The sequence below is a fragment of the Bactrocera neohumeralis genome, chromosome 4, assembly GCF_024586455.1.
Source record: "Bactrocera neohumeralis isolate Rockhampton chromosome 4, APGP_CSIRO_Bneo_wtdbg2-racon-allhic-juicebox.fasta_v2, whole genome shotgun sequence".
Lineage (NCBI taxonomy): Eukaryota > Metazoa > Arthropoda > Insecta > Diptera > Tephritidae > Bactrocera > Bactrocera neohumeralis.
Genome location: NC_065921.1, coordinates 39,172,825 through 39,190,457, shown reverse-complemented (window position 1 = coordinate 39,190,457; position 17,633 = coordinate 39,172,825). Strand labels below are relative to the sequence as shown.

Sequence of the window (17,633 nt, the reverse complement as noted above, 5' to 3'; positions counted from 1 at the left end):
CACCATTAATTAGGAGTCCTCACAGCTGAAATGCAAAAACTGAAATCAACAAAACATTTGCTAATATGTATCTTATATCAGCTTGCAATGTTCTTTAATGGTCTTTTTCGTATTCTCACAGCATTCTCGGCGCTGCGGGCTTTGCATATTTCAAGCTGATCTTCATTGCAATAAGCATAAACCGAAAATTATAAATAGCAAACAAATGTAAAACAGGTAATGAGTAAACAACAACGAATTCGATGATTTCGTAACGATGATTCTCGAATATTTGGTTCCCATCCCGAGCCAGCGGCGCAGCAAGCGCTCCAACCGATCATTTAATGCATACAAAGTGGGCGAGTGGGCTGAAATCAGCCACATCCCAGCGCGGTACAAGCGGATATATGCATAAATATTAGCGTAATGTGTATATGTGTATATTCGTATATACATATGTGTGTGTGTGCTTACTTGCATACAGTATAATTTGTTAATTTGGTGCACGGCTGCGCATCTTAATGAATTTAATTGGCGGTTTGTGGACGAAAGGTCTATATGTGTGTGTGTGAAGCTATTTGTCTAAGCCACTGCTTCAAGTGCCTTTCTTTTTTAATTTTCGAGCTATCATTATTAATACGTTTTGTGAGAATAATTATGAAATTTCGCATTCAATAATTCATTCCGTTATCATTTCGTGCGACTGTTTGTTCGCGCACAAAAATGCAGCAAAACAACTTTTTTTGCGCAGAAATATAAAAATAATTGTTTTAATTAAATAAGAGCGTTCTTTGCCACTGCGCGTTGTGACCGCTAATAAATGAGTTTTTAATATCTTTTTTGACAGTTGTAAATTATTACAACTGGTTGTAATCTGCCACACAAATGATAAACAATTTAATTTCGTATTTTTTATTGTTTTTTATTTTTTATATTTTGTGTTTATAAAAATAAATTTCACATTAAAACTAGATACTTATGTAATTATAACAACCAGTTTTGAAATGTGTCAGACGCGCTTACAAAAACTAAATTTTTACAAATACTATACATGTCGCAGTGTCGGAAGGTAGATAAAATCTTCAACCTTACAACTCAACTTTTTAATTTGTTCGTTCTTTTTCTTGGGTAAGTCTGTATCATGAACATGAAGTCCTTTGCCAGTTTTCAGATGTAGAGGTTTCACTGTATTTTCAAGATGACCTACTATTCTTCTTTTTCAGATTTTTTGGACTTCTCGGATTTTTCCGACTTTTCAGGTTTCTCGGACTTCTCAGGCTTTTCCGATTGCTCTACTTTTTTCGCTTCGCCTTTTTTTTATCTTCTTCGGCCTTACCCTCCTTCTCTTCTTTCTCAGGTTTTTCTTCCTTTTCCACTTTTGCGGTTTGTTCAGGTTTTTCTTGTTCCTCTTTCTTTCCTTTCACTTCCTGTTCTTCCTTGCCTTCTTTTTCCTTCTGTCCTTCTTTCTCTTCTTTGCTCTCCTTCTCATTGTCTTGCTTACCACCTTTGCTTTCTTTCTCCTTCTCTTCGCCCTCCTCCTCCTTGCCTTCCTTGTTCGAATGTGCCGAACGCTTCACTTTCTCCGTTTCCACAGGTTCATTGGGCTGATCAGCGGCTGCTTTAGCGGCTTCTGAGATTTCAGCGGGAATATTGGTGCCAATTGGCACAAAACCGTTCTTGCCGGCGGTGTAGTGTACTTCGATCTCTTGGCCATCGGCATCAATATAACGGTAGGAGCCATGGACTTCGAGCGTTTCCTCCTCAGTACCGACATTCTCCACTACGCCAGCCTCGTCGCGTGCACTCTGATCACCGCCCTCGTAGGAGAAGCTGAAGGAGCCATCGGGCTTTCTGTCGGTCTCATAGCGCAGTAGCGGAATGATTTCACGCTTTTCAGTGGTCGATTCCACGCCAGCACCGATGCTAGCCGCATAAGCGGCACCGACAAAGGCCAACACGCATATCTGCAATACAGAGGATTTGTGTTAATATTATATAATATTTTTGTAAATCAAAATTTATGTTTTGCTTCAAGTACGCCGTTTTAACAAAACTTACAAATTTGTACATTTTTTGTTCTTCGCAAATCACTCAGCACTCGTTCACACTCGCCAAAGCTCAGCTTCACACTTATGCGATTCTTCAAACTTTTGTCACTTTTATACTAAAGAAAAGTTAAGAATCATCCAATTTAGCATCGTTTACACTTGATTTTTTTTTGCCGCGAAAAAAGAGATATTTTTATGTCTGTTTCTTTTGTTTTTTATTTCGTGTCATTTGCTTAACTCATACTGACTCACACACAGCAAAAATGTTGAAAATAACAATAAGAATAACCGCTCATTAATATATACATTTCTTGTTATTGTTGTTTTTGTTAAATCATTATAAACTTAAGCAGCGTCCTATTTAGTATGCGCGAAATCGAAGTGTTATTTACGAGGGTAGCTCTTACGCCCGGCGCGCAAACGCACATACTCTCCACCGCACGGCAGAGCGCCGTTGAGAGAGATAAGTTGAGATATAAAAATAATAATTAGCGAAATTCTGCTCTATACAAGCAAGCCGCTCGACCATAAGCTGGACCATACTCGCATATTCCAGATCGCTTCTAAACTTTCTCAGCTTGGTGCCAATTCGATTACAAAACCTTTCACTCTCCGGCCTTTAATTTGCGCCAATTTCTTATCGCAGAATTAATTTGCGAACAAGTACTAACCAAAATGTTTTTAATTAACCAAACGGCGTATTTTTGGTGTTTTTTCCACTTCTTTGCGAAATTTTTTATTAACCTGAGCTGGGTTGGCGTATATACATATATAATATTCACGTAACCTAATGCCGCGATGATGATCTACAGGTGGAAACTTGTTTCGTGGCGATTTATTTAAATTTTGTTTGTTTTTTAATATTTTAATAAGTGTTGAGTACTTAATAGTCTCACAAAGGCGGAGCTGTGGAGGGGTTTGTCGAGTCTACTGTTTTGGTTTTGAATTTAATGGCTCTTTTCTGGAGGTTTAACAACTTTACATATAAAGATGGGTTTCACGGCGGCTGCACTTGTATTATACAATAGAACGTTGAAAGTTGTCGATTATATTAACCTAATTGATACTTAAAAATCTTGATAATTCTGATAATTTTGATTTTTTTTCTTGCTTTGAGCATATCACATAGGTAAGTACTCTAAACCCCGTGATGTATGGGAAACTTTTATTTTTGAAGGGTATTATAACTTTGGTGCAGCCAAAGAACGCCTCCAAACGAATACCTAACATAAGGGGTTTCCAGTAAGTGCTAGTCTTTAGTAATACTTTGATGTACCCTTCCACAAAGTTTCCAAGCTCGGTAGAATATTCCAAAAAGTGCTTCCTCCGTGACCATCGACCAATAGATAGATTTAAATGAATTGAGGTCTTGCCCTCTCCTATATCACATATGGTCACAAAGGTCCAGCACTTTGAACAATTAAAGGAGCTCACAATAAATGGCTAACTAAACTAAATTATGAAGCCTTTAGTAACTACTCTTTAATCGATCTATTGTCGATCACTTCGATGCATCACAATACTTTACGAAATAAGAAAAATTCAATAACTTAACATTGTTGTTATGTTTTCAATAAAAAAATTAATTTATTATTTTAAAAAGCATACCACAACAATAATGGAAAATAAAAAGTAATTCTTTGACCAACCCTGTGTAATAAATCTGTGGATTCATCGAGCTTTTTTCGAAGCAGGGAAATAATGGATTTTTAATTGTTGTTGTTAGATTTCAAAGGGTTCAATGAAAGTTGCTTCGTGTTGCTTCTTATGCTCAGAGTAGACAACATAATGACTATTCATTCCAATACATCTGAATTACAACAAACACTTTGCTACTGACATCACCTTATTATTGTTACAAAATGTTTAAAACACTAACTCACTTAATCCTCATAACTAGTTTTATACTCGCTGATTATTTGTTTATATTTAGAATTACATATTTGTTTTTATTTTAGACTTTTTGAATACTTCTAAATTATAGTCAAATTTTATAATTAGCACTTCATTTCACACAACTACTACTTAAGTGTTATTATTTTTTTTCTTTGCAAACATATGGTATAATTAGTATTTTGGGAATGAAATATGAGTATGAACTATAGGGAGAACTTAAAAGTGAACGACAGCTTTAACACCAGTTCTAGTACAAACCAAGTAATAATAAAAATTGTATTTTAATTAAAGATTAGAAAATTTGAACAAATGAATATGGATACTTATATTCTATTATTATTATCAATATTATTTAAGTTAATGTATTTCAAGGCGAAGAAGCTTACTTATGAACCCATGAGTTGACGTACTTGTAAGTATGTATGTAGTTATGAAGTATGAAGGTTTATGAAGATTGTTATATTTTGAATGAATGCAAAATTAATCTTATTAGAACTGGTGGTGGTCTGAGGATAAGATCGATAAATGGAGAACGCTTTTTAAATGAATTTGTGTTAAGTACTGCAAAGCATTACTTCCATGTGTTCGCGAAGAAATAAAAAGATGTTTAAATAAAACACCCTAATATACTTATATAAATATATAATGGTACCATCCATATAAAGGGTGATTCATTTCGAGATGCTACTTTTTTTTAATAAAAAGCCATAGAAATTTCTAGTTTAATGAATGTTTATTATCATTTGAAATAACATTTTGTTTTGAAGATTATCTCTTTCAAACTTTGGAGTCGAATTTTCGATGACTCGTTCGAGTACTTCGACTGGTAACTGGCGAATGACACGCGTGATGTTTTGTTCCACGACCTGAAATGAGCGGAATCGTCCACATAGCTTTTAGACTTACATATCCCATCAGGAAAAAATCTGATGGTGTGATATCACACGACCACGGTGATCAATCGACCGGCCCAAAACGTGAAATGATCTGCTCACTGAAGAGTTCTCTCAATAAATCCACTGATTGATGCGATGTGTGAGAAGTGGCATCGTCTTGTTGAAACCAAATGTCACCGAGATCACGATGTTCAATTTCAGACCTTAAATAGTCGATTATCATGGCGCGATTGTCGACCGTTGGCATTGACGGTTACGCTCTCACCGCCATCATTTTTGAAAAAATATATCCCGATGATTCGACCGGCTCACAAACCGTTTTCTTCCTGAATGAAATGACAGCTCCTGAATCTCTTCAGGTTGGTGTTCGTCTCAAATATGGTAGTTTTGCTTGTTTACATACTTATTGAAGCAGAAATGGGCCTCATCGCTGAACAAAACTTGGCTCGAAACGTTGCAACTTTTCAAGAGCTCATAGAGTGAAACGATGTCACTTGGGAAGGTTTTGCGACTTTAGTTCTTGCACAAGCTGAATTTTGTATTCTTTAAATTTAAGATCTCGAAGTAAAATGCGCCAAACCGTTCCATAGGTTAATCCGAACTGCTGCGAATGGCGCCGAATCGACTCTTCCCGGTGTGTTTACTCTCAGCTAAAGCTGCGATATTTCAATTACTGCGTGCTGGACTGGACGATGCCTGTTCAGTCAAATTTTATCCAATAATGAATGCTGGGCCTCAAGATGGGTGATGGTGCTACGAATAGTACGCTCAGTAGGCCGATTATGTTGACCATAAGTTGAGCGAAGCGCGCGAAATACATTCTTTACATAACGTGAATTTTCGTAAACCTTGTTCAGGCGTAAATCTTTCCATATTGAAATGTCAAACAATACTGAATACGCTTGACACGACTCACACGTGATCTGTCAAAAAACGGTTATTGAAAAAGTACATCTGTTTGGATCAGCCTTTACATGTACATATATATTATCAATTAATGTAATTGAGTACCTTATGTTTGACTCCAGAACAGATCTTTTACAGTTACTAGAATAATATAAAATTGCGGCTTGGCGCTCCCCAAAATCAGACTCAAATTGTCAGGCAGAGGGTTAAACTATCATTTCGGAATATGAGAAAAAAAATAAAAATTTACATATGTTTATGTACAAACAAAAATACCGGCTAACAATTAATATTTTAATCCAGAGTAAATTGTTTATCATTTAAATGAAATGAGAAAATGTAACAGCCAAATAAAACAACTTAACTAACAAAGAAATCACGCACGAAGCGCTGATTATAACAATCGTGAGTAGCAACGTAAACATCTAATAGCTTTAAAGAAGCCGCTTAAAATCACTCTTACATTCTAAGAAAACAAAATCGTTGAAATTCCCCAATTTTTATATTTCACGATAATTGTTTACGCAAAAGAATACAAGTTTAGAAGAAACTTAATGCATAATCAATAGAACCATTGCTCGTCTACTGATCGCTAGCAATGTACTATATATATGTATGTATGTAAGTATTGTACAACCTTAGAATCATCAAATCTTAGAAACATCTATTTGGTCATATTTTTTATTCAATGAGCTAATTTATTGACCAAAGCAAGTAAATAGTGTGTCATCACATATTAGTTGGTTCACATTTACAAAGAAAATTTTTCATGCGGTAAGTTTGACTAAAACTAAACGCATTAACGAACAAAGTTTCTAAGACAACACTAAAAACTCGATTATTTTTCCGTATTTAATGTTTTAAAAATAAAATAACTCACTTTTGTGCATGGTTAACACATTATTTTTCCAATGTTTAATGTTTTAAAAACAAAAGTTCATAACTCCTGAATCTGTCATAACACTTTTGTGCAAAAACATGGTTAATACATATCTCACTTTATTTTTCATTATAGGTAAAGAAAATATATTTATAGCACAAGAATGAGCATAAAAAGCTCTGCATTCGTTTTGTTTTTTTTTTATAAGAATGAAAAAATTTAACTCAATAAAAATTCATTCTTAAAATAGATACCAAATGTTTAAAAACTAACAGATATACTTCCATTCCTGTCATATTGCATGGAAGTTTCTCTTAAAGGATGTCCAAAAAATAATACAAGATTGGAATAGGGTTATTCCCATAAACAATCGCACTCATTTGTCGAAAAATTCTGCATAAATGTGACCGAACTTCATTGATGAAAATTGAAATTTGCTTTAAAGCACGAGTTGTTGTGGGCTTGTTGCGAACGACCTGTGATTTTAAATAACTCCGTTAAAAATAAACTAAAGGTGTTAAATCACACAATCTAGTGGACCCATTTTGATAACCAAAACGAGAGAGCACACGACCTGGGAATATCTCATGCAGTAATTGACGTATTTCACAGGCTGTATGACAAGTGGCACTGTCTTGTTGAAATCACACTTGACTTGACTACATAAATGGCGGAAAATTTAAATCTTGAGTTATTTTTGGGACATCCACCCATCCAAGAAAACCAAGCACTACTGGCTTAAAACTGTTCGACTTTTTCCTTCCCACTGAGAGCCTTCAAAGATTCTAGTGTTCATTTTCGCTTCTGAACTCTGGAAAATAATTCTTCAAATATGCGAAAGAGGAAAGTTTTGTGGCGAACGAGGGCAAGACAAAGTACCTGGAGGACACAGCAAAAGATTTATCGCGTGCCAGGAACTACGTGGCAGCTAATATATCTATTATTCGATTCCTACTTTACGTCGTAGACAACTACGAACCGAAATGAGGAAGCACTTAGAGCATTCGAGAGAACTGTCCTCCGTGAGAGGATAGGTATAGAAAAATATGGAATCACAAACTGCATGAACTCTAAGGGTATAGTGAAGCGACAAAGGGCATAGGTATCTGTCTGCGCTTGGGATGTACAACCACCAACGGTTGAAGCGCTTAATAAAAAGAAGAAGTGAAAGCATGTATGTGAAATATGATATAACTACAGATTAGATAGTTTAGGTTATACTGGCCGCCTGCCAGGAGGTTTAGTTTAATTTGAGGTAAAATATTCGTCATATAGGACGTCAGCCATATACTAGACGGAAGAATAGGAGGTGTTTCAAAGTCTACTTATATCCATCCGAATCGTTTGTAATGCCGGTAGATACTTCTAAGAACATTCTCTGATGTCATGCGTTACTTTAATTGCCAGCTGGCTATCGGCATATACATATATTTATCTTCTTTATGTTGTTTCCCGCGATGTTAGATATTTCGGCCGCCTTCTTAACCGCAAAGACTTTTGGGAAGCCTGAAAGGTCGCTTGAGTTCAAGCTCCGAACAAGGGATACCTGCTCCCACTCCATTGGCAATTTTTGATTCTTCTGAATGACGGAGCCTAAACTCTTGTGCCATCCAAGCTCTTTTAGTCTGACTTGAATTCATCTCTCCCATATAAAGCGTTCTTTTTTATTCACCAAATCCCTGCTTATTGAGCTATGCCCGAAAGTCGTTTTGGAAAATTCCACTAACGCTTCTAATCTTGCGGATAGTTATATTGCAAAGTTTTCCACTGTAATGTCGTTTGGTGCTAGGTTGAGTAGGCTTTTTTGTGTAGTCGGTGGAGTGGTCCTTAGCGCTCCTATGGTGCAGAGAACAGTTAATCGTTATATCCGCCCCAACGGTTTTCTGTAGCAGAATAGGTTGTCAACGTCAAAATGACTTGACTATCGTTGTGCAACACGAATGTATGCTAAGGAATATGACCTATGTAGACCATATAGGGCACCACTGGCCTTTTGTTCTCCCTCCACCACATTGACTTTCCACATCAGTTTGCTATCGAAAACTACTCCGAGGTACTTGGTATGCTCCTTAACTGTTAACTCAACACTTTTGAGCCTCGCAGGTTTTCAAGTCGGGAGTTTCTACGTCCTTGTAAATATTACTATAACCGTCTTAGCGGCGTTTCCCTCTAGGTTTGCCGATATCGCCCATTGAAGTATGACCCTTACAGCGTTACTTACCACACTACTAATGTTATCTAGGAAACTAGTTCATTACTGGTATATTTAGCTATGTCGTCATCGCCATCACTTTATCTGCTCTTCCTTCCAATTTTCGAGTTTTCGTTTCGAATATAACGGGTGATCCAAGTAGATGTACTTTTTTCAATAGCCTTTTTTGACAGATCACGCGCGAGTCGTGTCATGCTTTCATGTTATTTACAAACCGTTCAATTTTACTACGGAAATTCACGTTCTGTAAAGAATTTGTTTCGCGCGCTTCGCTCATCTTATGGTCAAGATAATCGGCCTATCGAGCGATTCGATTCGGCGCGTTCGCACCAACTCGGACTGACGTCTGGAACGACTTGGTCGTTCTACAGCAAGATCTTAAATTGAAAGCGTACAAAATACAGGTTGTGGAAGAACTGAAGCCACTCGACCTTCCCAACCGACATCGCTTCACTCTATGGGCTCTTGAAATGTTCCAAATAGATCCGACGTTTCCGAACCAAAATTTGTTCAGCGATAAGGCCTATTTCTGGCTCAGTGGGTATGTAAACAATATTTATTAAAATAAAGCAACGGTTTGGTGTAGTTTGTGGGCAAGTGAAATTATCGGTCCACATATCTTCAAAAATGATGCCGGTAAGATCGTAACCGTCAATGGCGACCGTTATCGTGCCATGATAACTAAACTTGATGCCTTAAATTGAAGCTCGTATCTCGGCAATGTTTTGTTTGAACAAAACAGTCGATTAGCCAACAAGATCGTGTACCCTCCCTCCATTAGACTTTTTCCCGTAAGGATAAGTAAATATATGTAAAGCGGACAATCCCGTTTTGATTCAGGCCTTAGAGCAAAACATTACATTAAAGGAGATAATCTTAAAGAAATAAATCTTCAGTTCTAAAGAAAGAAGTTCCAATCACCTTTAATAACGTATTTGGATTTTAGGTTTGATTTTAACATTTCTTAAACCAATTAGAACGCATTTCAGGGTTACCCACTCGAAGTGTTACCTATTCAAACGACTATAATTTTTTAGTTTGATAATATTTTTATTGATTCCAATGACAAAAATGTATGAAAATAATCAAAAATTTAGAATCCATTCACTTTAGCTCGATATGGCCACCTTTTGCCTTGACTATGGCCCTCAAACGGTCAAAAAACGAGTTGCATGCTGCACGAATGTGAGCTTGTGGTATTTTGGCCCATTCACGTACAATCGCTTTCTTGAGCGCATCCATACTGGTGTATTTTTTAGTCCGCACCTTGCTCTCTAAAATGGACCAGATGGAAAAGTCCATCGGATTTGCGTCTGGTGAATTCGAAAGCCATTGTGTCGACGAAATGAAGCGTGGAACATGATTTTTTAACCACTCTTGGTTAATTCTCGCTTTATGTGACGGCGCCGAGTCTTGTTGGAACGTCCATTCTTTCCGGCCGAAGTGTTTACGTGCCCACGGCTCTAAAGCACCTTCCAAAATATTTTCACGATAATAAGTCGCATTTACTTTGACACCAGGCTCGATGAAAACGACTGGAGAGCGCCCATCAGCGGTCACGGCAGCCCATACCATCACTTGCGATGGGAAATTACTTCGGGTGGCCATTCGTAGGCTTAAATTCTCGTACGTGCGTTCGGTCAAGCAAACACGGTCATTTTGAGAGTTTATGAATTGCTCAATAGGGAAATTCTTCTCATCAGAAAACACAATGTTCGGAAATTCGCCACGTTCGTGCAAGTGTAACAACTCCTTCGCTCTTTCGAGTCTAACTTTTTTTGCTGCGGTGTAAGATTGTGTCCTTTTTGGAACTTGTAAGGCTTGACCTTTAGCTCATTTTTCAACAGTCGTTGCATTGAACTTTGCGAAATTTTCAGCTCTTTAGCCATTTGATTGCCACTTCGACGTGGATTTCGTTCAAGTCGAGCCTTCACTTTTCGAATCATCTCAGGTGATGTTGCTGTTTTCTTATGACCACCTCCATGGCGTTTTGCGATGCTGCCAGTATCATTGTAACGATTTATAGTGCGATACACAAACATTTTGTTCACTTCGAGATGTTTTAGCTGACGAACAATTGCTGCTTGTGATTTTCCAGCCAAATATAAAGCAATCACACTATTACGTTTAAATTCCATCACGTATAACTTTTTTACACGACACAGACTAAAATGTTTTTGTACGCTTGTAAACAATGGAATGATTTGTTATTGGTGTAAATTTAAGCGCGCTGTCATTAATAGTGTGGTAGTTATAGCAGTTTGAATTTGGTAACACTTCGAGTGGGTAACACTGTAGTTACACTCGTGGCCACGCAAACCTTACCACTTAAAAATTTCAAGAATTGTGCATATTTGACTACATTTTATAGCGGTACTTTTTGCGGTATAGAAATTTTTTATTTAGAAATAAGTTAATGACATGTTTTTTTATCAAAAATATTAAAAATTAAAAACAAAACACATTCAGCCATAGATAAATCAATTGGAAGATAGTGAGCTTTACAAAATAAGCTCGAAAAGTAAGAGACTGACATGCGATGAAAAAATTATATTTTTTTATTTAATTTCATTTACGCTATAATTGAAATTAATATTTTATTTTATTTTTTTTATTGAAATACGAAGTTTAGTCGGTGTACCACTTTAAAAACAATAAAATCGGCCGCTTTTGTATAAGCACAGAAAAGCTAATTTGTGTTTTACTCAATAAAGGTAATAAATTAAAAACTATAATTATAATTAGATAATATAATTTAGTTATGTTATGCTTACTAAAAATATTAAAACAACTAAACAGAAGAAAATCCCGAACGAACGAAAAAGTTCGAAAAAAATGTAAGAAAATATAGTGGTAAGGTTTGTGTGGCCACGAGTGTACATTCACCTCTTTATAAACACACAAACATAGATATATACGTATGTATTTATCAGTAAGAATATCAATTTGTTTACTTTTTGCCGTTTTTTCATCAATAAAATTAAAGCCGTAAAACCCATTTATAGGCAAATTAAGCAACATACTAGTCTTGCATAATGTCACAACATAATGATTTCTACAATGTGTGAAAGCTCTAACGGTACCTGAAACATGCTCTGCATATATTATACATTCAATGGGCTCATTCTGTTAACTCCCAATCACACATACCTTATCTAAGCTCAAAGGTGAATAGCCCAGTACATGCATATGTATGTATATACGTGTGTAAATCTTCATACATTTTTTAGACTGTAGAAGAAAAAACTTTAGAAATAATAATAGTACTGCCCATTTCCATTAGAATAGAAATCAGAACTATTTATTTTAGCAGATTAAATAAAGTTGTCTGTCCAACGCGACTGGGGCTGATATCGAAATGCGATAACGCCCAAATTATATGCAAATTACCGTTGAACGAGTTTCGTTTTAGAGTAGATCATTTCACCTCATCAAACCGGTGGTTATGCAAGCTTTCTTTTAGTTATGCAACTTAAGCAATCTTTTGTGCGCTGAATTTATCAACCCGCCTCATTAATATTCAATATTCGCTCTAGATTTTGCGATAGCTAAAATCGCCGTCAATAAAAATCCATAAGGCATTTCTTTTTCAGTTTTTATCTTTACTTCGGGTGTCGCTGTTTGGAAGTATATATATAATTTGAGGACATACTCATAACTTATGCTTAGATATACATATGTACATATATACTGTTAACTCTTCGCTTTAGTATATAGTATAGATCATACTTATTTGTAAATTGTAACATAAATTTATACTAAGAAACTCTTAAACCGAAAGTGTCAATTCTTGTCGTTCATACCATATCACTTAACTGACTAATAGAACCATCACCCGCTCTTTCTTTCTCCCTTTACAATTTTCCATATACGCTAATTTCATTTTTCATTAGTAAATATTATTATTTCTGTTGTGGTAACAGTTTCCTTAGACGCTGACGGTTTTCTTTTTTGGCTCTACAACCTCTTCCTTGGGCAAGTCCTTGGCAGCTTCAGCTACAGCTGAGATCTCTGGATTGATGATTGAACCGTAGGGCACGAAACCATTTTTGCCAGCAGTGTAGAAGACCTCGACTTCCTCACCCTCGGAGTTGATGTATTTGTAGGAGCCTTTAACTTCGAGTGCTTCATCTTCGGTACCTTCATCGACTACGCTGGCTGCCTCCTTGCGGATGGTGCCATCACCACCTTCGTAGTGCAAATCGTATGAACCATCATCGCGCTTGTTGATCTCGGACTTCAGTATGGCTACAACCTCACGTTCTGGCTCTTCGGTTGGTGCAGCTGAGACAGCAGCGACGGCGAGACAAGCGAAAAGAACGAACTGAAAGAGTTGAGGATATGTTTATTAAATGAAAAATGTTCAGTGTTATAGAAGTAATATGTAAGATCAAAAATAATTAAGAAAAAAAAAATATACTAAAAAATTATTTGAACAATCTATTAAAACAAATCGCTTTCAATTTTTATTGTCTAAACAGGGTACGTTAAGTTTTCCACGAAGTTTGTTATACCCAGAAGATAAGAAAGACCCTCTAAGATATACGAGTATACATCATATACAGTCAAACCTGGGTAAGTGAGAACTGGATTAGTAAAAAAAACTCTATAAGTGAGAGTGAGAGCCAGGACCCTCATTTTAAGCTCCCAAAACCTCTATTAGCGAGAAACAGAATCCTCTATAAGAGAGAGTCAACACTACACTACAAACTACTACAAAATTTAACATCTGCTATTTTATGGCTCATTCTTAACTTTCGTGAAAATTCCTACAATTGTTTTTGTATTGTTTTCTAGTCAATATTTTGCCTATTCCATTACGTTGAACTAAATAACTTTATTATTTTATCGCACTCGGGTTAGCGAGAAACCTCTATAAGCGAGAATGAGATTGAGCTCCCTTGAACTCTAGCTTAACCAGGTTTGACTGTGGATCACATCACCTCAGTCGCGCCCATTACGCTCCTAGAGTGCTGGACCTTTGTGAGCATATGTATGTGATATAGGAGAGGGCACAATAGACCATAGGTCGCAATGCAAAGCCTAAATTATTTTCTATCTATCCATGTCTGACTGTATATAAGCGAACTAATCCCTCAGTTTCGAGATGCTGTTCTGATATAGTAGATGCCATACAAATCGACCAATCAAACTCAAGTTTTTTCAATGAAATCTTTTTAATTTGACAAGATATCTTCACGAAATTCTACACAGATTACTATCCAAAGTAACGGTACACTTTTCGAAGAAATAGTTCAGCTCGAACCACTCTAGCAAATAACTGCTATTAAAATCAAGTTCTTGTATGGAATCTTTTGTGTTTTGTAATACTTCTCGCTAGAAAGCTCTGCACTAAGTATAACGATCGCTTGCACACGCTTGAGAAATTTAATGTCTAGAACTAAAGTAGTTCTGACGGTAAATATGTGACAATAGATAAAATTTTATTTTTTCAACAAACAAGTGAGATACTTAATGGTATAGTATAAAGGAGGCTTTCCTCTTTTCTTTCCACTACAGTACATAAGGTAGTGTAGAGACCATTTATCTACCTAGAAGATCATCATAAAGCTAAAAGCTCTGTAATTGAGAGCGAAAGCTTTCTGAAGCATGTTAACTTCTATTCGAAAACCGGTTATTTATATCTTATAGGAAAGCGTGATTACTTCATTCCCTTTTATTTCTAATTAAGAATTAAAAATAATAATAATTTGAAAGCTTGGCAAAGTAATTTATCTATAAACATGTACAAGTCTAGAAGAATAAGAGCCTTTTTCGAATAATGAACTGGAATGTTTCTGGATTGTTTTTCTGTAGTAATCTTTAGTTATGCCGTACACGTGTTCTATTCTCCATAATTGAAATATTAAAAAAGCCAAGCTAAATTTGCAAAAAGTGCTCCATCCTTATACTATAAAAAATATTTTTACACAGGCTTCTATGATTACTACGAATGTAATGTGATTTCAAATTTTTGTTCGACGCAGTGCATTTTGTACATTTGTACATTAGATCACGACTTCATTGTATCATTTAAAATAGGCAAAGTTCTTAGAAGAGCCATTTCTTGCTCTCTTTTTTTTCAAAAATTTTCACTAGATCACTATTCAATATTGGATAATCGGTTTTACAAACGAATTTTCACTAGTACAAGTACAGTTGCACAAACACTTCTGGACAATCTATTTATTCTTCCTTTGAAACTTACAACTTTAACCATTTTGCGCGTTGATTTTTTCGGGTAAGAAAGAACTTAAAATGTGAAACAAAAGCGAGAGTGCGAAATAGAAAAAACTGTGATGAACCCAAAACCAATAATGTTAGCAACTGGCTCGAAGCGACAGGCTTTTATACTAATTTTATAAAATTGCATGAAATTATTTAAATATGCCAAACATGTTTCACATCCTGTTTTTTATTTCAGATTTTTAAAGCCAAAAACTCAGACGCCTCGCCCGCTTGCGCCCCAACCAACGGCACTGTCCGTGTTGCTATGCTATACGCTACGCTGCTCAGAGCCGGCATGAATGTGGCTTTGGAGAGCGCTAACTGTAAAATTAGAAGAAAAAGGCCATATATGTACGCTGAAACCATAAAAAAGCAACAAAAATTAAACAGAAACAAAAGTATGAAAAAATCATTTAACACTTTGCATGGATCTGAGACAGTCTATAAACGTTTGCATGTGTGTGTTTTTGGTGTTTGCACATTTTTAAATGTCAGGGTTAAATAATTAAAGACCACAACATAACTTACTCTGTGAATGGTGGACAATTGTACTCACTGTACGTAGCGAGTTTGCTTTTTCGTTAGCGGAAAGAAATGGAGAAAGATGCCGGCTGAAGAGCAAAGGTGCGACTTTTCTTGTCTCGCCGTAATTGCACGCTTCTCACCCAAAAAGTCAAATGAAATTCTTGTAAAACATGTTCACATACAATTACAGCAACAACAACAGGGTGTATTAACAAATTAGCCGTGCTTTTAAGATCGCACGTGTGTAAAGATTTGTGGATATGTGTGTCCAATGGAGCGCCACGACACGTTCGGCAACACTGAACGCAGCCATACAAGTTTTGATTACATTAGGGTCATCCGCAGAAGTGAAAAAATAAAAACACGTTAGCTTCGGCTTCACAACAATAACTTGATTTCGATAAGTCAGTTTGTATGGCAGCTATATGCTATAGATATCCGATCTGAACAATTTTTTCGAATATTTCACTATTGCCTTGGATATTATTTCATGACGAATTTCGAGAAGATACATATCTCGAAAAAGTTTTTCATAGAAGTAATTGATGCCGATCGTGCAGTTTGTATGGCAGTTATATGCTATAGTGGTGCGATATCTGTGGTTTCGACGAATTAGCAGCTTCTTGTAGCGAAATAACACGCGTGCAAATTTTAGATCGGTATCTTAAAAACTGAGAGATTAGATCATATACTTATATACAGCCACACAGACAGACAGGAGGACAGAGGGACATGGCTAAATCGACTCAGTCCTTCATGTTGATCCTTTATACATATGCATATTTTATATGTTCTCCGATTTTTTCTTTTTTCTAGAAACTTCTTAGTCAACTACCCTGCTCTGGATATAAAAACAACTACTATGTTCGAAAAGCACACATAAATTGAGTTTCCGATTAGGTCTAGAGGGATCGCACTATCTCCTGAAGACATAATTTTAAGGAGGCAGCAAATCCGACGAAAAAAATTTCTTCTTACGTTTAAGGGCGCTCCTAACATACATATTGTCACTGCGACTGTCGATTGTCGGCGATAATTGCGCGCTCATCTTGATCTTCTGCTGCTATTATTTCCGCGACGACATGCCACAACATCTGGGCATTTGTGCGCCATGAGATTTATCTGCGATTGATGTGTTTCGCATAATGCGCGTCTTTGTTGTGGTTACGTGTGAAGTTTGCTAATTTTTGGCTGATCGTTAAGTGCGATCTTTTGGCGCGGTTATGGCCAAGGCGAAGCGTGCGCCGCGATTTCATCAACTTGACAAGCGGTGCAAAGCTTGGCTCTATTGTCGCGCTTTTTCAAAATATTTAGTTTAGTTTTGTGCTTTTGCCAAGATTTTTTGCAGACCTTTGTCGTGGAGATGTGGCGATAAATGCCGCCTCTGAGACAAGCGAAACATTACGTTGCAGGAAGCGTCAAGTTTTTATTGTCAACGCAAATTGATTACTGTCGCTATTAGAATTGGGTGTGTTATGTAATGCGAGAAGGAATTTAATGCGGGTGGAATGGAAAGAATTTTGTTTCTTTGTCTAAAGTGATCATAAAACAATGTTATAATAAATTTTTAACTTTTTTAAGGAAACTTTGGTTGTAACGTGTTGATATGAGAATGCTATTATTTAGCTATTCCACTTGCAAGTTAAAGTCTGTCACAACTGCGACCAGGAAGGTTATTTGTAATAAAAAGTGTGGACTGAATAGTACAGACGTTAATCCTTGTTACTAATATATATTTTTGGTTACTAAATATTCATTTGCTTGGATCGTTCTATTACGGAAGTTGGTTCATAAAAACTCAGATAGTTTCTTAGTAGTAGCGAAAATCTTATATGGTGATAGTATATTTGGGGTGAGTTGCGAGTATATATATCTGCCACCTGTAATGAAAATATGTATAGCTTTAAAAGAAACAGCAATGTAAAAGCATTAGTGTTATATTTTTACCCTTATTAAGGTATATAAAGATAGCCATAAAGTTGGTAACACCTGAAAATAAACGAGGGAGATCCTATAAGCTAATATATGTATACTTTTATGTACATATTGTAATATATAAATCA

At 36.2% G+C, this 17,633-nt stretch overlaps 2 protein-coding genes across 2 annotated transcripts; both read right to left on the bottom strand.

Moving 5' to 3' along the window:
* Positions 1-894: 894 nt before the first annotated feature.
* Positions 895-2,109, bottom strand: LOC126756433 (larval cuticle protein LCP-17-like). The gene is made up of 2 exons (XM_050469500.1): positions 2,038-2,109; positions 895-1,943 (listed from the first exon to the last, which is right to left on the bottom strand). The coding sequence occupies exons 1-2, from the start codon at positions 2,047-2,049 to the stop codon at positions 1,272-1,274; spliced, it is 684 nt and encodes a 227-aa protein (XP_050325457.1). The 5' UTR covers positions 2,050-2,109; the 3' UTR covers positions 895-1,271.
* Positions 2,110-12,398: 10,289 nt separating this feature from the next.
* Positions 12,399-15,121, bottom strand: LOC126756441 (endocuticle structural protein SgAbd-6-like). Its single transcript, XM_050469509.1, has 2 exons — positions 15,026-15,121; positions 12,399-13,141 (listed from the first exon to the last, which is right to left on the bottom strand). Exons 1-2 carry the CDS (start codon positions 15,035-15,037, stop codon positions 12,746-12,748), a joined length of 408 nt encoding a protein of 135 aa, XP_050325466.1. The 5' UTR covers positions 15,038-15,121; the 3' UTR covers positions 12,399-12,745.
* Between the last annotated feature and the right edge of the window lie 2,512 nt (positions 15,122-17,633).